The sequence below is a fragment of the Monodelphis domestica genome, chromosome 3 (genome assembly GCF_027887165.1).
Source record: "Monodelphis domestica isolate mMonDom1 chromosome 3, mMonDom1.pri, whole genome shotgun sequence".
Taxonomy (NCBI): domain Eukaryota; kingdom Metazoa; phylum Chordata; class Mammalia; order Didelphimorphia; family Didelphidae; genus Monodelphis; species Monodelphis domestica.
In genome coordinates, this window is record NC_077229.1 from 478,617,300 (window position 1) to 478,642,831 (window position 25,532).

General features: G+C 36.7%; 1 protein-coding gene across 1 annotated transcript in view; it reads left to right on the forward strand.

Moving 5' to 3' along the window:
- Positions 1 to 25,532, forward strand: part of ERAP1 (endoplasmic reticulum aminopeptidase 1) — a 55,605-nt gene that overhangs the window by 13,233 nt on the left and 16,840 nt on the right. The window contains exons 2-12 of the mRNA XM_001363547.5: positions 7,979 to 8,537; positions 8,884 to 9,022; positions 11,144 to 11,278; positions 17,559 to 17,679; positions 18,554 to 18,708; positions 19,336 to 19,449; positions 20,862 to 20,993; positions 22,418 to 22,549; positions 22,690 to 22,761; positions 24,388 to 24,542; positions 25,405 to 25,484. Coding sequence (XP_001363584.3) covers positions 7,979 to 8,537; positions 8,884 to 9,022; positions 11,144 to 11,278; positions 17,559 to 17,679; positions 18,554 to 18,708; positions 19,336 to 19,449; positions 20,862 to 20,993; positions 22,418 to 22,549; positions 22,690 to 22,761; positions 24,388 to 24,542; positions 25,405 to 25,484 — 1,794 coding nt within the window. The remainder of the gene's footprint in view (positions 1 to 7,978; positions 8,538 to 8,883; positions 9,023 to 11,143; positions 11,279 to 17,558; positions 17,680 to 18,553; positions 18,709 to 19,335; positions 19,450 to 20,861; positions 20,994 to 22,417; positions 22,550 to 22,689; positions 22,762 to 24,387; positions 24,543 to 25,404; positions 25,485 to 25,532) is intronic.

Below are 25,532 nucleotides of genomic sequence, written 5' to 3' on the forward strand. Positions count from 1 at the left end.
CCAGTACCAGATTGTTTTGATGACTGCTGCTTTGTAATATAGTCTGAGATCTGGGACTGCAAGGCCCCCTTCCTTTGTATTTTTTTCATTATTTCCCTGGATATCCTTGATCTTTTGTTCTTCCAAATGAACTTTGTTATGGTTTTTTCTAAATCAGTAAAAAAAAATTTTGGAAGTTCCATGGGTATGGCACTAAATAGATAGATGAGTTTGGGTAGGATGGTCATTTTTATTATATTGGCTTGTCCTACCCATGAGCAGTTAATGTTCTTCCAGTTGTTCAAGTCTAGTTTTAATTATGTGGAAAGTGTTTTGTAGTTGTGTTCATATAGATCCTGTGTTTGTCTCGGGAGATAGATTCCTAAGTATTTTATTTTGTCTAAGGTAATTTTGAATGGGATTTCTCTTTCTAGTTCTTGCTGCTGATCTGTGTTGGAATTATATAGAAATGCTGATGACTTATGTGGGTTTATTTTGTATCCTGCAACTTTGCTAAAGTTGTTGATTATTTCGATTAGCTTTTTGGTTGAATCTCTAGGATTCTTTAAGTAGACCATCATGTTATCTCCAAAGAACGATAATTTGGTCTCCTCCTTGCCTATTTTAATGCCTTCAATTTCTTTTTCTTCTCTAATTGCTACTGCTAGTGTTTCTAATACAATGTCAAATAATAGAGGTGATAATGGGCATCCTTGTTTCACTCCTGATCTTAATGGGAATGGATTTACTTTATCCCCATTGCAGATGATATTAGTTGATGGTTTTAGATATATACTGTTTATTATTTTTAGGAACGACCCTTCTATTCCTATGCTTTCTAGTGTTTTTAGTAGGAATGGGTGTTGTATTTTATCAAAGGCTGTTTCTGCGTCTATTGAGATAATCATGTGGTTCTTGTTGGTTTGCTTGTTGATGTGGTCAATTATGTGGATAGTTTTCCTAATATTGAACCAGCCCTGCATCCCTGGTATAAATACTACTTGATCATGGTGGATGACCCTTCTGATCACTTGCTGAAGTCTTTTTGCTAGTATCCTATTTAAGGTTTTTGCATCTATATTCATTAGGGAGATTGGTCTATAATTTTCTTTCTCTGTTTTTGGCCTGCCTGGCTTTGGAATGAGTACCATGTTTGTGTCATAAAAGGAGTTTGGTAGAACTCCCTCTTTGCTTATTATGTCAAATAGTTTGTATAGTATTGGGATTAACTGTTCTCTGAATGTTTGATAGAATTCACAGGTGAATCCATCAGGCCCTGGGGATTTTTTCTTAGGAAGTTCGTTGATGGCTTGTTGGATTTCATTTTCTGATATGGGATTATTTAAGAATTCTATTTCCTCTTCTGTTAGTCTAGGCAGTTTGTATTTTTGTATATATTCATCCATTTCTCCTAAATTGGTGTATTTATTGCCATATAATTGGGCAAAGTAATTTCTAATGATTGCCTTAATTTCATTTTCATCGGAGGTGCTGTCCCCCTTTTCATCTTTAATGCTGTGAATTTGCTTTTCTTCCTTCCTTTTTTTAATTAGATTGACCAGTACTTTGTCTATTTTGTTTGTTTTTTCAAAGTACCAGCTTCTTGTCTTATTTATTAAATCAATAGTTCTATCACTTTCGATTTTATTAATTTCTCCCTTAATTTTTAGGATTTCTAATTTGGTTTTCTGCTGGGGGGGTTTTAATTTGATCGCTTTCGAGTTTTTTCATTTGCATTTCCAATTGATTGATCTCTGCTCTCCCTTGTTTGTTAATATAAGCATTCAGGGATATGAATTTACCTCTGATTACCACTTTGGCTGCATCCCAAAAGGTTTGAAAGGATGTTTCGCCATTGTTATTTTCCTCGATGAAATTATTAATTGTTTCTATGATTTCTTCTTTAACTAAACGGTTTTGGAGTATCATATTGTTTAATTTCCAATTGGTTTTAGATTTGGTTTTCCATGTACCATTACTAATCATTATTTTTATTGCCTTGTGATCTGAGAAGGCTGCATTCATTATTTCTGCTTTTTTGCATTTGTGTGCTATGTTTCTGTGACCTAATGTATGGTCAATTTTTGTGAATGTGCCATGTGGTGCTGAGAAGAAGGTGTATTCCTTTTTACCCCTATTTATTTTTCTCCATATGTCTATTAATTCTAATTTTTCTAAGATTTCATTCACTTCTTTTACCTCTTTCTTATTTATTTTTTTATTTGATTTATCTAAATTTGATAATGGTTGGTTTAAGTCTCCCACTAGTATGGTTTTATTGTCTATTTCTTCCTTCAATTCTCCTAGTTTCTCCATTAGAAATTTGGGTGCTATATTATTTGGTGCATACATGTTGATTAATGATATTTCCTCATTGTCTAGAGTCCCTTTTAACAAAATATAATAACCTTCCCTATCCCTTTTGATCAGGTCTATTTTTGCATTGGCTTTATCAGATATCATGATTACCACTCCTGCCTTCTTTCTATCAGTTGAGGCCCAGAAGGTCTTACTCCATCCTTTAATTCTGACCTTGTGGGTGTCAACCCGCCTCATGTGTGTTTCTTGAAGACAACATATGGTAGGGTTTTGGATTCTAATCCATTCTGCTATTCGTCTACGTTTTATGGGTGAGTTCATCCCATTCACGTTCAAAGTTATGATTGTCATTTGTGGACTCCCTGGCATTTTGATTGCCTTCCCTAATTCTAACCTTTTCTTCTTCGGCTCTACCTTTTAGTCCAGTGATTTACTTTGAATCAGTCCCCCTTGTCCCCTCCCTTGATGTTTCCCTTTTTAGTCCCTCCCTTTTTGTTCCCTCCCCCTCCCCCCTCTCTTTCCCTCCCTTTTTGTTCTCCCTCTCCCCCTCCCCCCCTTGGTTTTCCCTTCTCCTTACCCTTGTTGGGTAAGATAGAATTCAAGATCCCAATGGATCTGGATGTTTTTCCCTCTCAGAGTTGATTTCCCTGAGATTGAGGTTTAAGTAAACCCCCCCCCCCTTCCTCTCCTTCTTATAGGAGTTTTCTTCCCCTCCCCTTCCCATGTGAATCTTTGTGTGAGAACGATTATTCTATTTGGTCTTTCTTTACCCCCTATTTATACATTACATTTTCCCCACATATTAGTATACATAGATTGATATAAATGTAGTCCTTATAGAAGAGAGTTTGAGTAAAAGAAGAAGATAACATTTTTCCCCCTTTCCTTAATATTTACCTTTTCAGGTATTCCTTGCTCTTTGATTTTCGGTATCAAACTTTCCACAGAGCTCTGGTCTTTTCTTTGCAAAAAGTTGGAAGTCTTCTATTTTGTTGAATGCCCATACTTTCCCTTGGAAGTATATAGTCAGTTTTGCTGGGTAGCTGATTCTTGGTTGGAGACCCAGCTCTCTTGCCTTTCTGAAGATCATGTTCCATGCCTTACGATCATTCAGAGTAGAACTTGCAAGGTCTTGTGTGACCCTGATTGGCATTCCTTTATATCTAAATTGTCTTTTTCTGGCTTCCTGTAGGATTTTTTCTTTTGTTTGATAGCTTTGGAATTTGGCAATTACATTCCTGGGAGTTGTCTTTTGGGGGTTTAGTGTAGAAGGTGTTCTGTGAGCTCTGTCAGTGGATGTATTGCCCCCTTGTTCTAGAATCTCTGGGCAATTATCTTTGATTATATCCTGTATCACGATGTCGAGTTTGGTGTTTATTTCTGGCTTTTCTGGAAGTCCAATTATTCTTAAATTTTCTCTTCTCCCTCTATTTTCCAGATCTGTCACCTTGTCGGTGAGGTATTTTATGTTCTCTTCTAATTTCTTGGTGTTTTGGCTTTGCTTTATTAGTTCTTGCTTTAAAGCCTGGTTTTCTTTTACAGTTTGGTCAAACTGGTTTTGTAGATGCGTGAATTTCTTTTGCATTATTTCCCACTTTTCCTCCCAGAAGGCTTCCATCTTTTTGGTCATTTCTGATTCAAATTCTTCATGGGTTTGTGGAGAGTTTCCATTTCCTTTGGAAGATTTTGGAGCATTTTCTTGTATATCTTCTTCTATCTGCTCTGTATTTTGTATTTTGGCTCCATAGAATGTGTTCAAAGTTGCCCCTTTCTTCTTATTTTTCTTGGTATTTTGGGGCTTCTGTGCTTCTGTGGAGTTTGCCATCTCTGAATGTGGAGGATTAGCTTTTCTTATCTCTGTCTGGTGTTCAGAGGCTTTAGTCCTGGGCAGATTTCCCTGGGTTAAACTGAATATGCCTCACTGGAACTGGAATGGAAGGGTCGGACCACGAGGCCACACTCTCCCCCCGGCTCTCTGGGTCGGGTTGCTTCCGGGAAGTTGCCCTCAGAATCGCTGGCCGTGAGGCTGTTTCGTTGGCCTTCCGGGGGATGGGCTGCAGCTTCCCCAAGCTCCGAGGGCAGTGACTTTCACTGAGACTTGGATAGCAGGATCCAGCCCGTGAGGCTGTCTTGCCCGCCCTGAGGGTTGCTGTTGTTTCAGACAAGCCTGCTTTCTGCAGCGGGAGCTCCAGGCAGTGACTTTCCCTGGGACTCAGATAGACGGCCCTGGGGGTTGCTGTTGTTTAGACCCTACTCTCTGCAGCGGGAGCTCCAGGCAGTGACTTTCACTGGGACTCGGATAGAAGGCCCTGAGGGTTGTTGTTCCAAGGACCCTGCTCTCTGAGCCGGGCCGGGCTGCGGCTTCCTGGAGCCTTGGACTCTGAGCTCCTACCCCTTAGGTCCGAGTGATCTCGGGTTCTGGCTTTTGAGGGGAGCCGTACCTTTTGATCCGGGTCCAGGTCCAGGAGGAGGGTTCCCAGGGTCTGTGCTGTTGATCGTTTTGAATATCAGCGCCTTAGGAGCTTATAGTTTGAGATCAGTCGGGAAGGGTTTTCCGGAGATCTGGACTTTAGCTTTCTCTAAGCCGCCATCTTAACCGGAAGTCGACTATTCCCCATCTTAAACAATGAAGGTACTTGATCAGGAATGTGAGAACTTTAACATTACTCCACCCATATTTAAGCATACTTTAGAGGAAGATAAAGTTGTAAACTCCTTACTGAACAGTGAAAAGTACTTAACTCATACTTATAGTGAGGCAAAAGCCCTTAAGCTAAGGCTATTTTTAGTTCTAATACAAAAAGGTCAGGCAACTTGCAAACTTGCAAGAGACAAGCTTAACAAAAGAGGTGTGAAGTTTTAGGCTACCCAGAGACATTGAGAACTAAAAGAAGGTGTGAATTAAGAATGGTCAGTCCTTTGGAAAACGTCTACTGTGATTGGTAGATGTGAAAACTTAGGGGAGGTGACAGGAGAAAATTCTCTTTAAAAGGAGGTCATAAAGGCCTCTGGAGTGAGTTCAGCTTGCCAAAGCTGAATTGGAGGGCCCAGTGGCTAAACTTAGTGGAGCTGAGTAGCTAAACTGGAGGGTCTCTCTGAACACTAGAATCTTGCTTGGGACAAATCTTGTGGTGAGTGGATTAAAGACTGACTGGCCTCTCTTAAGGCTTAGGCCTAGGCCATTTTGGCCTAGGCCCCTCATATGTTATTTCCTCTTACTCTCTCTCTCCCTTTCCTTGATTCCTTATTTGTATTAATTAAAATCTCCATAAAAACACAGCTGACTTGGGTATTTCATATTTGGGAATTTTTCCCATGGCAACCACTTTATTTTTAATATAAAATCAAGACACAAAACATTATCTTTACAGTTTTGGCAATTCAAAGTCTTGAAACCATATTTTTGCGGTCACAGTTTAAGGCAACCACTCTTTTAACTGTAACAAGTGTCCATCTTGTATCTGCTTATATGTGGGCATGCTATTTCCCTCAAACAATATCAATCAATTAATAAACATTTATTAAGTACCTACTATGTACCTCAAGGTGCAGTTAGGTGGCACCGTGGATAGAGCTTCTTGGATTGAACTAGGTAGGGGCTGTAATCTAGATTAATTCATAGTGACTGTACAACAGAAATAATTTTTCTCCTCCTGCTCATGACAACTCTGGCAATTCTCATACCTTTCTCAAAGCAGACTGGAATAGACAATTTTCCCACAACCTCAGTGAATGTTATGCTCCTACCCTGTGTAAGATGAAATTGTGCATTCCAGTGTGTCCTGGGGTAGGGGAGTAAAATATAGCCATTCAGGATTTCTTTCATTAATTCTCTCTGCTGATAACAATGCCTGACATTTGTAGAACAACTTTCAAGTTTACAAAGCCTACTGTAGAGTTGGAAATTCGTGAACCCCTAAAACTACATTACCCAAAACTCCTTTCTGTATTGCCCAGAATGCTTTTAATCTCTCCACCACATTGTGTAGTCACTTTGTATAAGTTCTGAGGCTCTGCCTCCCTTCTCTCTCTTCTTTTGCTGGCCGGCTGTTTTAGCATCTTTTTTAGCTACTTCTTTTTTTTTACTTTTGTTATATTATTAATCTTATAAATATCATACTTGAGTTACTGGATATTAATTTTAATTCTCACACTAAATACCATTTTCCTTTGAATTTCACAAAAACTCCGTAAAATAAATCCTACCAGTATCGTGATCGCCATTAAAAAAAAAAGACGAGGAAACAGACTCAGAGAAGTTCAATTATTTGCCTGTGGTCAAACAGCTAGTAAATGCTAGGGGTGGGCTTCAAATGTAGGTCTTTGGAACTCTGAGTCTAAGACGGTAATACCAGCTTGCCTCACAAGGATAAACTGATAGTTCCATGAGGATGGCTAGAAACCTCATATTTCTATTGCTAGTGTTCTTTAAAAAGAATAGAGATGATGTATGCTGTGAATCACTCATTCTCCCCTTTGTTTGAGCCTGTGTCAAGGAGGAAAGAAGCTGGGAGGCGATGGTTCCTCTATTCTCTTTGATCAAAGAAAAAGCAACTGACTAACATTTTTGCCAACAGATTATGTAAATGTCCTCATACACAATTGAAATAAATCTTGGCTAAAATGATAACGCAAAGTTGTGACTTCCAAATTTGACAAATCATCGATATCTTATTAATGATCATCAGAGAAATCAATACTATACCTTTCCTTTTATCAACAACCAGAATTAATTGCTTAATCCCTTTCAAAGGTGGACCTATTTTATTGATGTATTTGTTTTTACATCACTTTAATTTCCAGATATATCCTTCCTCCTCTCCTATCTAGAGAGTCATTCCCATCATCTCTTCTCCAAGGCCAAACTCGGTCATGATAAATTCATATTTCCAAGTTGTGTTTTTTCATTCATTTTGATTGTGTTGTTATAGCCACTGTGGATATTATTTCTTGATTCTTCTTACTTCACATCAGTTCATAACAATCTTCCCACACTCTCATTTTTGTCTTGGTAGTTCTAGTGTTTAACCCAAAGGGAGTGGGGTGGTTTGGTGCAGGGGAATGTATGTAAGACATACCATCAGATTTAATTTGCATTATTAACATTTTCTCTTTCATTTTCTTAGGTCTAGACAATCAACAAAAAAATCAGTAAATCAAGCCCTGATTTGTAGTACTTGCAGATTTCTTAGATATAAATGCTTACACCAAAATTTTTCTCCTGGCCTGTTTGAGCTGACTCCAACATATCCCTGCAATACTATGTGACTACATAGTATCTGTCTAATAGATGTTTGTTCCTTGTTTAAGAATTCTCTTTCTAACTCTAGCTGTAGAAACTATCATATTCTCATTCTAATTCTCATTCTAATCTATTTTTTGATCAGACCTTTTATCACACATCCATTTAGAGTTTATTATGGTATATGGTATAAATTGTTGCTTACTTTAATTGTTAAAGTCAAATATTACTTTCAGTAGGTATCAGGGTGATTATTACTAATGGAAAACCTTTTTTTTTTCTTGATAAAATGAAAGGTACATGAAGATAAATTGATTTTTCTAAGGAATATATGGTTCTTGTAAAAGCAAGCATTTACTTGGAAGGGGGAGAGGAAAAGCTTCTTTAATTATATTTCTTCCATCATTTACATATTTCTGTGTTTTCTTTTGCTTTTAGGGGTTTGTGCCAATTTTAGGAACAACAACAAAATGGGTTTTTTATCCCTTAAGGTGCCACTTATGACTGCATCATCTCTTTTTATTTCCTTATTGACCATCTTGATTGTGTCACCTTCTTTGAGGTGCCAAAACATAAAAACGGACTCTCCAATGGCTACTAATGGAGCACCATTTCCTTGGAATAAGATGCGGCTTCCCACCTACATCCTTCCAGTTCATTATAATCTTATGATCCATGCCAATCTCACCACTTTGACATTCTTGGGAGCCACTGAAGTGGAAATCATCACCAGTGAGCCCACCAGTTTCATCATTCTGCATAGCCAGTACCTGCAGATCACCAAGGCGACCCTCCGAGAAAAGAGCCAAGAGAGTCTGGCAGAGCAGCCCCTGACAGTCCTAGAGTATCCACCCAATGAGCAGATCGCCCTTCTGGCAGATAAGCCTCTTCTGACTGGACATCAGTACCTAGTTACCATTGAATTCACTGCCCCTCTTTCTGAGACGCTGCATGGATTTTATAAAAGTTCTTATAGAACTCAAAAGGGAGAAGTAAGGTAATATATTTTTTTCTAAAACCAATAAATAAAGGGGCTTAAAGTATTGGTTCCAGTTTTTTAAAAACCCTTACCTTCAGCCTTAGAATCAATACTGGGTATTGTTTCCAAGGCAGAAGAGTGCCTTAGCACTTGCCCAGGGTTATATAAGGCCACAATACTTTTCTTAAAAATTAATAAGACTTTCCTTTAAGTTTCTTCCTCTACATACTATTATTCTTCACTCATGGAATTGATCTCATTGATGGGAGGTGGAGAAGTGGAGAGGGAGGAGTGGTGCAGGCAAATATTGCTTTGAATACATTTTCAGTGTCTTACCTTTTCATTTTACTTGGTTTAATCATAGGATACTAGCATCCACACAGTTTGAGCCAACTGCAGCTCGTATGGCCTTTCCCTGCTTTGATGAACCAGCCTTTAAAGCCAATTTCTCAATCAAGATTAGAAGAGAACCACGGCACCTTGCTATCTCAAACATGCCATTAGTAAGCTTGTATTCCTTTAGTTTTTAATCTAAGAATAAAAATGAGAAATGGACATAGCCTTGTGGTCCTTCACTAAGAGATCACATTCAACTTATACTTTTATTTTTGCTGATTTAAAAAAATTTCTCCCCAAATTCTCTCCATCAAATAGGTCTTGTAGCAGCTAGAATCCATGAAATTTGTTTTCCTTCTGAAACTGCTTTGTTAGGTAAATAGAAAAAGATTAGTGAAGAAAATATTTGAGCTGACATGTTGTTGATGTAGTATAGAAATTGGTAGTAACATAGTTTTTCCTGAAAAATCAATATTTAAGTATATTTAATCAGTAGTTTAAAAACTAGGTGACCAGTATTTACTCTGATTTTGTAGTAGATACATTAACTAATTTAAAGGACCTTAAAGATCCTTCAGTTTAATAATCTTTAATCATCCTTGTGTCATATACTCCTCTGGAAGTCTGGTGAAGCTTATGGACCCCTTTTCAGAATAATATTTTTAAATGCATAAAATAAAATACTTGGGATTATAAAGGAAGCCATTTATATTGAAATACAGCTATCAAAATAATTTTAAAAGTCTATATATATCCCATTTAAAAACCTCTGACTATTCCAACCCCCCCCCTTTCTTGACAGATAAATTGAGTTTCAGAAGACTTCAAGTGACTATCTAAGGTTATATCTCCCATGTCTTGATAAAAATTTTAAAAAGAAAAGGATCAGATTCCAAATCCTGAGCCCTACAATAGTCTTCTAAGGAAATGGTTCAATCTTCATTTTCCTACATGTAGCTTAGCTAGAATTTTACTCATAAAATGTCAAGATGCATATACTAGTGAAATGAAAAACATGTGGGAGTCATCTCGATGGGGAGTTGGTAATCAATGAAAGTTAGTTTAACATCAAATAGTTTAAATAGATTGTTTTCCCAACACCTATCTGATCCCATTGACTTAATTCTAATATCATTTTTATTTCATTAGGGCAGAGACTATTTCATTTTCTTTCTGTATCCCTAACTGTGTAGATCAGGACTTTAAATGCTGAATTGAGTCGAGCAAGGGAATGAGAATTTTGATAAGCAGAGAGAAAGACAGTTCAGGAGTTTTCAGACTGGTTTTGATAGAGTATGACAATATAGAGTATCATGAGAGCACTGGGGAGTTAGAGAATGAAGACCAATATATGATAGAAAAGCAGAGTGGGGATTATGAAAAGATAAATTACTCATTACAAAACTTTTGCCAAGACACTTGCCTCTTTTCCAAGACTATCTTTAGAGGGGCCTCTTAGAGCTTATTAAGGGACCTTACTGACTGGGGCAAGAAGGGGAATCTTTTGCCTTTTTAGGTTGACTTGTTTTGATCAAGAAACTTCTCCCAATTCTCCATCCTTCTCCAGTGAGCTAGTTGAACCATATTGAAAAGAATGAGAATTTGTGTAAGACTTACAGAGATAGGCTCAGGGATGGTTAGCTTTAGCTTTCTATGTAGAACTCAAAAATTTCCAAACAAACCAGGATATGACGTTTCTAGATTTCTTCTCAAGTTGTTTCTATGAACAACAAATAAACCATATTTTAGCAGAATCGGGGATCTGTGTGCTTTGGTTTTTTTCTACTTCTCTGCCCTAGATTTTTTACATTTGAATCAACTATATGGTGATCTGGCTTGCTAATTGATTTTTAAATCCTTACTTTTTGTCTTAGAATCAATAGTGTGTATTGGTTTCAAGGCAGAAGTATGCTAAGGGCTAGGCAATTGGGGTTGAGTGATTTGTCCAGAGTCACATAGCTAGGACCAGCTTTCCTAACCTTAATTTTTAAGGTATTTCCATAGAAAATAGAATTGGAAATAAAAGAAACTATAGGAAATATAAGAACCAGATAACATTAATTAATACATCAAGAATATATTATTATATGTATTATATAATATATTAGTATAATAATAAAATTAAATAAATTAAACGTCAACACTTGGTTCAGTGTTGTACGAAAGCAAAATCAATACATGATCTCAAAGAACTCTTATCATATTTTTTATCTACCATTTAAGATGGCTCTTTAAACTTTGTTGTGATGCTTTGATATGTTTGATGATTAAAGCTGTCCTGATTCTAGGTAAAATCCGTGAATATTGCTGAAGGACTAATAGAGGACCACTTCGATGTCACTGTGAAGATGAGCACTTACCTCGTTGCTTTTATTATTTCGGATTTTGAGTCTGTCAGCAAGATGACCAAAAGTGGAGTCAAGGTAAATCCATGGCTGTCAAACAACCTCTCCTTTTCTTTTTTTTTTTAAACCCTTACCTTCCATCTTGGAAACAATACTGTGTATTGGCTCCAAGGCAGAAGAGTGGTAAGGGCTAGGCAATGGGGGTCAAGTGACTTGCCCAGGGTCACACAGCTGGGAAGTGTCTAAGGCCAGATTTGAACCTAGGACCTCCCATCTCTAGGACTGGCTCTCAATCCACTGAGCTACCCAGCTGCCCCCTCAACCTCTCCTTTTCATCCAATACTCTGAGTTGGCTCAGTAAGTAGTCAGTAAGTGCTGTTGATTACAGGTCTGGCTTAGGACTTCAAGGCTGGCCTAGAGGTAAGTCTTCATTCCTAGGCTTCAAACTCCTTTCTAAGTAGTATATTACTGAAGACTGGCACTCAAAATAAACCCATTTTACAGCTAGTTCTCCATTTAATTGCTCTTACTCTGTGCTTCCTGTTATAATGAAAATTCCCAAGGCACCCTCAAACAGAGGTTTACAGATACTTGCAGCTGATCTTTTCTTCTTTCCTTATCCAAATAATTAAAGAGATTCTGGTTTTTTCCCTCCACAACCTTGGGACTGCAGATTTCTCCTTTCTTTGTTCCTATTTAACATCCATCTATTTTGAAAGCTATTTTAACTGATTTGCTTTTGGTTTCAGTGTGAATAATCTTGACCCACGTATAGCATAAGCAAATTATACATACACCTAGATGTATAGGTTTGTCAGTTTAACATATAAACTAAGTTTCTCCAGTAGAATTGCATGTTGGTTATGGGAGGGGGTTGGGAGGAGGGGAGAGAAAGAACTTGAATCATGTAACCATGGAAAAATATTCTTAATTAATTCATTAAATAATTTTTAAAAGACTAATAAAAAAATAAACTAAATCTCTTCCCTTAGTTCCCTCTTTTTATCCTAAGGCCTTTCTTCTTTGTGTCTCTCTCCTCCATTGCTGAAAATATAGCTTTCTGGCAGTATCTCTGGGCTCAGCTGGAAGTTGTTTTTCTGCAGCTTCGATTTATTCAAATTCCTGAAAGTTTCTGATTTGCTTACTTTATATATTATTTTCTTTTATTCTCATTTTTATTTACCTCCAGACCATAGTTACTCTAAACTGTCTCTCCTATTAATAAATAAAAAATTTAATAAGTTCTTACTATATGCCAAGTACTGTGTTAAGCACAAGAAATACAAATTCAGGTAAGCAAGATAGACCCTGCCCTCATTGGAGTCCACATTCAAATCCTACTGGATTTGATTGGTAATATGAAGAAATGCTAATGACTCATATGGGTTGACTTTATATTCTGAAATGTTACTGAAGTTATTGTTTTAATTACTTTTTTTAGTCAACTAGAATTCAAGTAAACTATCTTATCATATGCAAAAGCAACAATTCTGCTTCTATTTTTCTATACTTGTTACTTCAATTTCTTTTTCTTGTTTTATTACTATAGAATTTATTACTATTAGAATTTTCTACACTATTGAATAGAAATGATGATAATGAACTTCTAGTCTTACTGGAAAAGCTTTTAGTCTATTCTTATAATGCTGGCTCTTTTAAATAGATAGTATAGATTTGTTTATTTCTGTGCTTTCTAGTGTTTTTCAAAAAAGGAATGATTGTAACTAATCAAAAGCTTTTCTTGCATCCATTCATATAAGCATATGGTTTTTGTTATTCTTATCAATATAGTCAATTATGCTTATAGCTATCTAAATATGAAGTCTTAGTATGACAAACTTGATCATAGTACTTAATGTCTGTGACATGTTGCTGTAGTCTCCTTGATAATGTTTTATTTAAATTTTTTATATCACTGTTGTATTTAGTCTTAATAACTTGAAATTTGGGATTTCAAACTGGATAGTACAAGTAAGGGCATATTACTGTAATACAGAACAGAGCAAGAAAAGGGAGTCAGCAAAGAAAAAGTAAAACAAACCAGATATATTGAGAGGAGACACTCATAATCAGAAGGGGAGTCAGATAGAATGAAACAGATCAGATCCCTCAGAGATCCTTGGAGAAGTGGGGTGGGTTTAGGGAGGGTGTTTTTTTTTAAACCCATTTGATAAAGCCCAGTTCTTTTCTGAATCAAGCAGGTCAGACATTGAAGGGGAAGTGGTAGTAGTAATGGTGGTATATAATAGGAAACCAAGACCTGTTACAGGTAGATCCATTTTGAGAACTAGTGCTGATTCATCCTGAGAGTATGTAGGGAGGTTGGGAATGGACATTTGGGGAATAGGATTCTGGTTGATACCCAAACTCCCAGCTGGCAGAAAATGTAGACCTTATTTTGTCCAAGAGATTCAGGAGATTAGAAATGGAGACACAATTGATGTTTTTAAATAAAATGCTTTTCAGTTAGTTCCTAAATATTTATTCTCATTTTAGACCCCATCTTTACTTCATTGGTAAAATTCCCTCTCTAATTTAGTCTCTTATCCAACTTTTCCTTGCTAGCATAACAAGAATCCCCAGTTTTCCATCCTATAAGACACTCTTTTCATTCATTAACTAATAAACATTGATGAAATGGCCCCATTGTGCTAGCCATTCTGTTATATTAGATGTTATAGATAAAATATAATGAAATAATCACTGTTCTAAAGGAACTGACCTTTAGATCATATAATTTGCTTTTTGCCCCATCTCTACCTTTCTGTCTACAAATCAGTTAACAACTATCCATTGTTGACTAGTTTTTCTTCCTCATGGCTTTCCAGTAGTTCAATAGTTCTTAAATTGTCTCTCCTGGATCTATTTTCTAGCTCAGTTTTTTTAGTAAGATATTTCATATTTTTCTCTGTTTTATCATTCCTTTGATTCTTATTTATTGTTTCTTGATTTCTCATGAAATTATGTTTCTAGTTGCTCAATTTTGGTTTTTAAATCCTGATTTTCCTTTATCAGTTTTTGGTTCTCCTTTTTCAATTGGCCCATTTCTTCTCACATTGCTTTCATTCTCTTCCCCACTTTTCCTTTGTCTCTCTTAATTGGTTTTTGAAGTCTTTTTTTGAGCTCTTCCAGAATCTGTGTTCACACTATATTTTTCTTTTGGACTTTGCATTTGTTTGTTTTGCTTTCACTGTCCCCTTCTGTGTCTGTATCTTGCTCTTTGTCTCCATAAAAATTCTTTAGCTTTAGGTGGTGTTTTTTTTTTGTTGTCTTCTCATTTTTCCTACCTAATTATAGGTAGGCTCTGTTTTCTGGGAAGTTGTGGTATGCTCTTAAACCTCAATCCTTCCTTGATACTATTCTTTGCTTATTTTCTGAATTTCTGCCAGTTTCAGTTCTTTGAAATTGGTATGATGGCCTGAGGTCTGAGAGCTCTGAGAGCCCCCTCTCCTTACTGATTCAATTAACTCTTGAGATCTTGATAGCTGAAAGACTTGCCTTACTCTTGGTTGTAAGCTTTTGGTCTTACTTTGATCTTGATTAGGTCAGTAACTAACCTGTAGTTCCTGTAGTTAAATTGTAATCTTAGGCTTAAGTATAAGTTTTGGGGCTTATTGTGTACCTCTTCTAATCAAGCACACAGTTAGTTGATTGTCCTGTCCTGGAGCTCTGCCCTGAGCTTGAGGCAAAAAGATCTGGCCCTCCCCTTAATACTATCAGCCACCCCAAACTGGGATCCACATCCTCGCCACAAGCCCAGACTGGAACTCCTGGCTTTGTTCTGGACCCACACAGACCAGCCAACCTCATCACAGACTGTCCTGGGCTAGGACTCTTGACTTCTCCACAGGAGGTTTGAAATTCCAAGGGGTGGGGTTGGTTTGAACCACTGTTTGCCCAGGCAGTGTCTCAAGATCTGAATTTTGGCTTGAGTTTAGCTTCTGGACTTGAGACAGCAGATGTGGGGTGAGTGTATGTGACTTGCTCTTCACTTTTTGTTATAGCATCTTGCTGGCTCTGCTGTCCTCTCACCCCAATGACCCAGATGTTCTCTGCCTACTTTTGGGGATTTTCTTTTCTTGAAAGTTGTTTCACTCTATCTCCTTGTTAGTTCTTTCACTCCTGTATTCGTTTTGTAGTATTATTTTAATATTGGTTGGAGAGGATTTTCATGATGACTTGGAGCTTCTTTGCTCTACTCCACCATCTTAGCTCCCTTGTCTATTTTTTGCACATTTGACTTTTAAACATTATTGTTAGTGTGCTATGTAAAACTAAACAGAAGTCTTTAGAATAACATTTGTTACTTCCCTATAGTTTTTATGTTTGTCTATTGGAATTTGTTTTAAGTTCCTCAGGAATTTATTAAATTCTATGTGTGTGGATAGAATTTTGCTCCCCAGGACTCTCTTACCCAGAATCCCATTTGCCTCCACACACTGAGTGCAAACACTGCGTGCATATGTAGGTAGGATATAATTCTGGTTGACCCTGCCCTGCCCCGCCCCCCCCCCCTTCCCTGGATTGTGGCTGCAGAAGCTGGCCAGGCCTGGCTCAAAGCTGACTCAAAGAATGTCTGTCAAGGTAGACAAAAGCCATACTGTGATGGGGCTTTTAATACCAAGATGAGGAGTTTATATTTTTATCTCGCAGAGGATAGGGAACCTTGTGCAGCAGAATAGCATGATCATGGTGCTTTAGGAGACTTATTTAAATAGAATAGAGAAGTGATGAGGCCTTGCCACAATCATATGTGGTAAAGTTACTTCCATATCTTTGCTTTGAAGTTAACTGTTCCTTTATATGAAAAACAAAACAAAGTCAACAAAAGTGCCATAACAATGGCACTTTTTATCCAAAATAATACAACTATCAGTTGCTTCATATGGCTGTTTAGCTGGATAAGAAAGAAGCTTCCATTAACTAGGTCAGGTATAGAGTATGTATGATTTACTCAGCAAATTTTTTTAAATGGAGCATTTATATCATGTGAATGAATCAATTAATATTGAACATCCAATAATGTGCCAGGCACTATGCTAAATACTGAGAATATAAAAAGAGACAAAAGAGTTCCTACCTCCATGGATCTTACAGTTGGATAGGGGAGACAATATACAAACAAATAGATATGAAGCAACTGATAGTTGTATTATTTTGTCAGGTTATACTTAAAAAAAAGGAACTTTACCTTCTATCATAGAATCAATACTATGTATTAGTTCAAAGCAGAAGAGTGGTAAGGGCTAGACAACTGGAGTTAAGTGACTTGCCCAGGGTCATACAGATAGGAAGTGTCTGAGGTCAGATTTGAACCCTGGACCCTCCATCTTTAGTCCTGGCTCTCAGTCAGTCCACTGACCTACTCAGTCCACTGAGCTACCTATCTGCCCCATATAGTACTTTTTGTGAGTGACTTGGGCTGTTATTCAGAAGATGTGTACAAATCTAGTTTTTAAAAACAATTCAAAGATATTTTATTTTCCCAATTACATTAATGATAATTTTCAGCAATGTTTTCCAAAATTATAAGATCCAAATGGTCTACCTCCCCTCATTTGGAGATGGTAAGCAATTTGATCTGGGCCATATGTATATTATCATGCAAAACACCCTTCCATATTAGTCCTTGTAAGAGCTCACTCCTACAAGACCACAACCTCAAAATAAAACCATAAATGTAAAAATAGGATGCTTTGATCCACACCCATCTTTTTACATATAATCATTGTACAATATTGGTGTAAGTGTGTACAGTGTTCCCCTGGTTCTACTTGTTTCACTCTACATCAGTTCCTTCAGATCTTTCTAGCTTTTTCTGAAATCTTGCTGATCATTTCTTATAGCCAATAGTATTCCGTCACCAACATGTACCACATGTTCAGCATCTCCCCAATTGAGGGACATCTCCTTATTTTCCAATTCTTTGCCACCACAAAAAAAAGCTGTTACAAATATTTTTGTATTTGATATTTTTTATGATCTCTTTGGGATGCAGACACAGTTTTATAGCCCTTTGGGTATGTTCCAAATTGCCCTCCAGAATGGTTGGTTCAGTGTAAAACTCCACCAGCAATGCATTAGTGTCCCAATTTTGCCACATCCCCTCCAGTATTTATCCTTAATTGTCATATTGGCCAATAGGAGTGAAGTGGTACCTCAGTGAAATCCAACTTTTTTTTTTAAACCACTAGTTTTATCATCTAAAAAAGTGATGATTTTTTCTTAGTTACTGCTGATATTTTCCCTTTGAATATCAGATAAACCCTGATATGTCTGGATAGAGGGTTTGGTTGCAATTAGAAGTGACTGAATTCTTTGATAAAGTCAAATGCTTTCTTCCCCCCCCCCCCTCCAGGTTTCTGTGTATGCTGTGCCAGAGAAGATTAGCCAAACAGGCTATGCCCTAGATGCTGCAGTGACCCTTCTGGAGTTTTATGAGGATTATTTCGGGATTCCATATCCTTTACCTAAACAAGGTAAAGCTTTTAATCAGAGAAATTATAAAATAAAAACACAGGAATGTATAGCACAGCTCCAGAGGTATAGCCAACTACATAATCACTGGCTCATCTCCATTTCCCCCAAAATGAAAAAATCAGATATATACACAACATTCTCCGCAGAATTCATGATTGCCCCAAAAGCAGATATCCGTGCAGTCCCTGAGACCTAGATAGAATAAGGAAACAATCTTAAAGATGAGTAAACAATTAGACTTTTAATAACTATTCTTTTCCCTAGGAAAGTTTGTGAAAGAATATTTCAGTAATATTAGAGAATGTATATTTTCTTTCCTACATGATGCTTTAATTTGTTTGGTCCAGTCTCTGCATACAAAAATCAAGAGCCATCTGAAGTCAGTGATTAGGACAATTTAACCTCAAACCCTTCATTGCAAGGGGTCTTTCCAGTATGCAGGGGACAGAATATTAGACTTCTTAGACATGATGATGAAGTTCTTGCGCTTGTTCTGCCCTTCACTAGATATGATCTTGGGGGCAAGTAATTAGCTCACCCATTAACTTTATTTGATAATAGGAGTTGGATTAAAAAAGGAATACTTACCCTTTTTAGTGTGTCATGGACCCTTTAGCAGTCTGATAAAGTCTACGGATGCCTTCTTAGAAGAATGTTTTAAATACATAAAATAAAATACATTTACAAGTTTTCCATATCTTTCAAAAACAAGTTTACAGACCTCAGGTTAAGAGCCGCCTAAATTAGATGATTCCTAGGGTCCATTTGTTGGCTTCACTTTAGCTTAACTCTAAGCACCCTAACCCTCTATGTTAATGTGCCTTGAGATTGTGTCAGAGGAAAGAGAAGTGGTATGTTAACTGTTATCTCTAGATCTTGCTGCCATCCCTGACTTTCAGTCTGGTGCCATGGAAAACTGGGGACTGACAACGTACAGAGAATCCGCACTGTTGTATGATACCAAAACATCCTCTGCTTCCAGCAAACTTTGGATCACCATGATTATAGCTCATGAACTGGCCCACCAGGTAATAAATGTGTCTTCTAGCTGTGAGAGCAAAGGGTGTTCGAAATAAATCTTGCAGATTTGGCAGCATTTTTGTAACATTTTTATTTAGGTTTTTTTTTTCCTTCCTAAACTTTCTTTGAAGACAGCAGGTGCAGTGGAAAGAATATTGAACTTAGAATCTCCAGATCTGAATTCAAATCTCAACTCTTCCATTTAATACCTTGGGCAAGTTTCTGGGCCCCAATTTGCTAATCTAGAAAATGAGGGTCATGGTTCAGATGGCCTTTGAGATCCCTTCCAATTATTACTCTACACTCCTATGAGCTTTATGACAAAATTTGTTCTTCCAGACACCAACTATTATGCTTTCAAAAAGAGACCTCTTTTGTTTTTGATTAATAATTTATAAAATGACTGTTAAGTTAGCCATATATTTCAAATTAATACAAATATAAGGAAGTCTAAAATCTTCCTTTTATAAAGTTTATAACATGTACAACTTGATACACATCTGTTTATCTATCTTTCTATCTATGTATCCACCTGTCTGTCTGTCTGTCCATCCGTCTCTCTCTCTCTGTTTATGCATAATTTGATCTCCTCAGAAACATACATATAATATGAGTAACGTCCTTTGTTTTTTCAGTGGTTTGGGAATCTGGTCACTATGGAATGGTGGAATGATCTTTGGCTAAATGAAGGATTTGCAAAGTTTATGGAGTTTGTGTCTGTCAGTGTGACCCATCCACATTTGAAAGTTGTAAGCACTACTGTTTTTTAAATTGCTTTTTCCATATCAAGTTGCATTTTTGAAAGATGCTTTGGTGATCATCTGCTCTTAAGAAGCCTTAAATATATTTTCTGCTGGTGAATCTATTGTGTGGATTGAGATTCCTAAATTTTTCAAAATATTTCCCTAAAAGACTGACAGTATCTAAATACTTATTTCCAAAATTGGTATGAGTTAGTCATTGTCATGAGAATGTTTTTTTAAGACTCTTATCTTTTGGAATGTCTAATAATTAAAGATAACACATGACTGCTGCTCTACCATACATTTTCTTCCCATGTTCTATTGGTTGCTCTTCATAGACACTTCATTTGTACATTGTCATTATCCTAGTAGGGTTCCCATTCTAAATTGCATGTTTTTTTTAAAAAGTGGAATGCATTTCATTTAATATATTTCTCCAGGAAAACAAGATTATTTGAAATCACTGCATAGATTTAATTCTTTGTTTGCTTTAAAGTTTAGCTTTAAGCTTAAATATAACTTTGAAATACTAATACTACTCCAAAGCCCTGTGAATTTTAATAATTGGAATGTGGTCTCTACTAGAGATAGAGGTGCTACTTTGTAGAAAGAAAGAAATTTTTAAAATGGTACTTTTGTTTTAAGTTAAAAGCTTTTCTATTTCTATTACTCATTAAGTACTGTGCATAAAATCTAAATGATTTCTTCTAAAGTCAATTTCCCTTCTTATTTTCAGGAGAATTATAATCCACATATAGTAGATTATAGGAACATGAAGAAAAAACACTGAATTTAAAATTGTACATATTTCCTAAATCCCACTTTCTATCTTCTTCAGTTTTGATTTAGAGATGTGCCATAGCTGCACCTGGCTTTGGAAAAGAGTTGAGAAAATATTAGCCAGGACTAACTTAATCTAGTGGTTCATATTTGGGATTGGAATGAAATGTAACAGTAGTTATCCGAAGAAAGTTTACTTAATATAGCATGAAAAGGATATTCAGCAACGGTACAGCATTGACTCAGTCCGATGGAGCTCCCCTGCTTGAGGAACGAGCTCCTGAGCCTTCAGCAAAGTATACCAGTGGCTAGAAATACAGTTCACCCTGGGGCCAGTTCAGTCTCAAAGTCAGTTTCAATTCTTTCTAGGGACAAGGAAAAGCTAGCCCAGTTTGTGTCAGGAATCCTATGCTCATACGGGGGGACTATGAAAGTGGAATATTATATATACTGTCAGATGTGATTGCTATATTGAAGTTTTGAAGAACTGCTTTTCTCTATCTTTATAAATGTTTCTTATAAGGGCTGATTCTCTGAGTAGAGACCTATTTGGAAAGCAAAATGATATAAAAATAAGACACTAATGAAGATGAGATTCAAAAAATAGATGTACCATTTCTCCCCCTCTCTTTCCTTAGGAAGATTATTTCTTTGGAAAATGTTTCAGTGCCATGGAAATGGATGCATTAAATTCTTCTCATCCTGTGTCCACACCTGTGGAAAATCCTGCTGAGATTCGGGAAATGTTTGATGATGTTTCTTATGAAAAGGTACAAAATGATTCTTGCCTCTTGGATTTGTGGTTTTATGGAGGGATTCATCATATTAGTGTACAACAGATTATAGTTAAAGATGAATTGTTGTTAACTTTGCCTCATGAACATCTATTCAGTAGCATATATATAGTTCTGTTCATAAAGCATTAAGGGACTAAAAGAAGTTCATATCCTTACTGAATTAGCATTTTCAATATCATTTTGGATATGTTTCCTGGATTAAGTTGTCATATATAAAATCATAAAAACTCCGTATTTCATGTTCATTACTATTTCTTGCCATTTGTATTTTCGTATTCAGATCCCCATATGTCTCCCTTTCTCTTCCCACAACAGAATGTGAATTTCTTGAGGGCAGAGACTGTAACATTTTTATCTTTGTACCCTTAGAGTTGAGCACAGTGACTTTCACATAATATATGCTTAAGAAATATGTTGCTACTGAATTGAACCTTTTTTTTTTTGGGGGGGGGTGCTGGGTGTAGTATCCCAGGGCTAGTAATGGTTGGCCTAGGTCTGTTCATCCACATCAGATATCAAGATTTAATGAGTGAAGTTTCTTTCTTTGCCGTACTAAAGGAAACTGGAACAAATAATGGATTCCTGAAGATATCACTAGACTCAATGCATAAAATAAATAAGTTCCCTTTGTAAGGGTTAAAAATTAAAGGGTTGGACTAAATATATAAAAATGTGGTCACCAGAAATTATTACTCATGTCAGAATGACATTAGAGCAATTTTATTTATAAAATAGAGGGAAAGAGTATAAGGAAATTAGAGAACAGATAATTTACTCTGGCCCAGTCCAAACCAGGCAAGGCTTCAGAGGCTCCAGCAAAGGGGGCCCAGAGGGAAATTAAACAAGGGTTTTAGCAACGAGGCCTCCTCCAAGAAGAGGGGCCTCTCCAAAAAAGTCAGGAAATAGAGTCAGCCTTTTTCACTCATCCACATGGTAGTTCTAAGGGAAAATCAAAGAGCAATCCAAGGTTCCAAACCGGAGCTCCTTAAAGGTCAAGTTCCAAGGCGAAAGAGCCAGTCACAGGAAGTTCTTGCCACTTTTAAAGACCCTTCCTTTCATCACATCCTGTGCCTTCCTCCCACTTTATGTGTACCAATTGCAGTTATAGCTTTGCTTAGGATTTCCCAGGGGGCAGTCAGTTGATTCTGTTTGCCACCCACTATAGCACATGTGGGTCACAGATCTCCCCATATTTAAGGATAAGTGGAGTATATATGCTTTTAAATGTCACACAACAACTCATGTGAATCCTGGAAAGTGTGTTTAACTCATTTAATGAAACCATTTCATATTACTTTGCATTAACATTTACATGAATAATTTTCAGCACACAAAAAGACAGCTACAACATATACTATTAACTTCAAACTGAGATGAGTCTTTTATTTTCTTGGCAGGGAGCTTGTATCTTGAATATGCTAAGGGACTATCTTAATGCAGATGTATTCAAAGCTGGCATTGTGCGATATCTCAAGAAATACAGTTATAAGAATACCAAAAATGTGGATCTATGGAATAGTATGAGAAATGTAAGTAACCTTGTCTAGAAGCAAAGCTGAGAATGGAAGAGCCTGTTACAAGTACCCCATTGTGTAATCACTGTAAAAAGAACCATGTGTTCTACAGAAAGGATAGTGACTTGGGTTTAATTTATATTTCTTTTTATCAGATTTGTCCCACAGGTGATACCCAAAAGACAGATGGATTTTGCTCAAGAAAGCAATCAATATCCTCACCTTCTGTAAGTGTTTATAGCTCTCTTTAGCTCTTGTTTTTCTTTCTTTTTTACTTTTGCAATATGTCTCAGACTTCCTGAGCTAATTTCACCTGCTCCTCTATCCCTAAGGAAGGATAATATAAAACAGAACTGAAAGATAATTTTTAACCTTTTTTCTGAAAAGTTGAAGTAGAGTCCCCAAACTCCCTTGGATTTATATTTCATTTGTATGATTTTCTTTCACTTCATTCTTTGTGAAGGGAAGAGTAGCGTCAGCCTTTAGTGGATCAGTATTGTTGTCTCAAGGAGTCAGTAAGTATAATGGGTGGGCATGTGAACAATTAAGCTGAATACTACATGGGCAAATGCAATTCATCTGGCTCTACAAAAATCACAAACTTTTAAGAACTGCTCACATAGTTGCATTCTCCAGTCATCTGAAGACTTTGAAGTTCAGATTAGATATTGTCAAAAGTTTCGCTATTGGGGATTCCTAATTTTTTCCCCTTTTTCCCACTCCATTTTTCTCCCCCTTCTCCAGATTTCTTTAGTATAACAATGATTACATTATTGTTAGTAATAATAATAATAGCACATTTTAACAGCTGAAAGTATCTTTCATCTATTTTCTCTTTTGATCCCCACACTAGCCCTCATATAGGTAGGTATTGTTCAGTTGTTTTCAGTCGTGTCTCCAACCCTTTGTGATTCCATTTGGGGTTTTCTTGGCAGAGATACTGGAATGGCTTGCCATTTCCCTGACCTCTCACTTACAGATGAGGAAACTGAGGCAAACTGAGTTAAGTGACTTGCCACGGGTGACGTAGCTAGTAAATATCTGAAAATGGATTTGAACTCAGAAAGATGAGTCTTCCTGACTCCAGACTCAACACTATACACTGCACCACTTAACTGCCTTGATAGAGGTAGTATTAACTCTATTTTATTAAGACTAAGGGAGCGTTTTCTTCAAAATCATGTAGCTAGTTAAGTAGCAGAGAGGGATTGATCGCAGATGCCCTGATTCTATTGATAGGACCATTTTCACCAGAATTTTGTGTGCTACTAATGAATAAATATTCTTTGAAGGTTGTGTTAGCATTAAGAACATAGCTTCCTATGAGTTTGTAAAGAGTTTAGACGTATATGTCTAACCTTAGCTCATTAAAAAAAATTTTTTTTTTACCATTGACCTAAGATAGCCTGGAAATTGCATATTCCCTACCACCTTCCATGTATTTATTTTATTTTATTTATGTATTTATTTATTTAAAAACTCTTACAGTCTTTCTAGAATTAAGACTGTGCATTGGTTCCAAGACAGAAGAACTGTAGGGGCCAGGCAGAGGTTAAGTGGTTTGCACAGGGTCACACAGCTGGGAAGTGCCTGAGGTCAGATTTGAATCCAGGATCTCCTGTCTCCATCCCTGGTTCTCTATCCACTGTGCCACCTACCTACCCTCTCTTCCCCTGTGTATTAATTTTAACAGAGTTATGAGGACCTTGCCGAATCAGCTGGTTTCTTTTTTTTTCCTCACTGACTATGGTGATCAGTTGGCAGTTACCCCCTTTTTGAATCATTTAGTCTTCATTGGTCTTTCTCTTAAAACTAGGTCTAAAAGAATGATTTGTCTGTTTAAAATTAAATAGCACTGGAGCCAGGAGGTCGTTGATGTGAAGGCCATGATGAACACATGGACACTACAAAAAGGGTTTCCACTGATCACTGTCTCCAAGAAGGGAAAGAATGTCCACGTAAGACAAGAACTCTATAGAAAGGGAACCAATCACTCTGAAGAAACTGGGTAATGTTTACTAAGTGTAACTTATATCATTATTCATGTGATGCCTAGCTTGTATTCATAATTCTTCATTTCACTTGAAAATGGAATTCCCTCATTCCAGTAAATTTTTAAAGGTATAGAGTAACTATTTCCATTAAATTCAATGTGGTCTTTGAATTGAGTAGCCTCAGTTAAAATGTTTAGTATAGACATTTTTTGATAGGAAAGAGGCAAAGACTTTTTTGTTTTATTCCCCAGTGCCTAGCACAGTGTCTGTGACCTAGAAAATAAGTTCAATAAATGCTTGCTGAATTGAATGGATTGAGAATAACAGTCACTTGTATGAATTTAGTTTGAATCTGGATAATTTTCATTAAATTATAATGGTCCCTTTTGAAGGGATGAGAGCTCAAGAAAAGATAATGTTGATTAGTTTAATTCCTGATCCTCTGAGGAACATAGATCAAGCTGAACCAATTTTACTTGGAATCTCAATGGGGAAAAAAGATCCTGCAATTTTGGTTGATATTAGGTAGATCCTTCCCTTTCTCTTCCTCCTCTTTTTTTTCCTGTCTCTGCCATCTCTGTCTCTGTGTCTATCTCTCATTGTGATAGTAAATGAATGGCCTACTAGCTTTGAGATATCCACTTTTGGTAAGGCTTTTGCTGGAATTGTTCAGCTTTAATAGCTAGGGACTTTGTGGTATATCCAGCATAAATATTAATTATTGTTTACTATTTTGTAGGCACTGTGCTAAGCTTTGGGGAACTCTACCAAATACTAGAGAATATGGCAGTGCCGATGACATATTGCATCATTACCCATAGCACTTAACTATATTAACCCTTACAAAAGTAACTGACAATCTCTTCTTTCTTTTAGATATTTATGGCATGTTCCTTTGTCATACATTACCAGCAAATCAGACAAAGTTGAAAGATTTTTGCTAAGAACAAAAGCAGGTAATTTGTTTTGAAGTGACCAATCTAACTGTGTGTGAGGATTGCTCT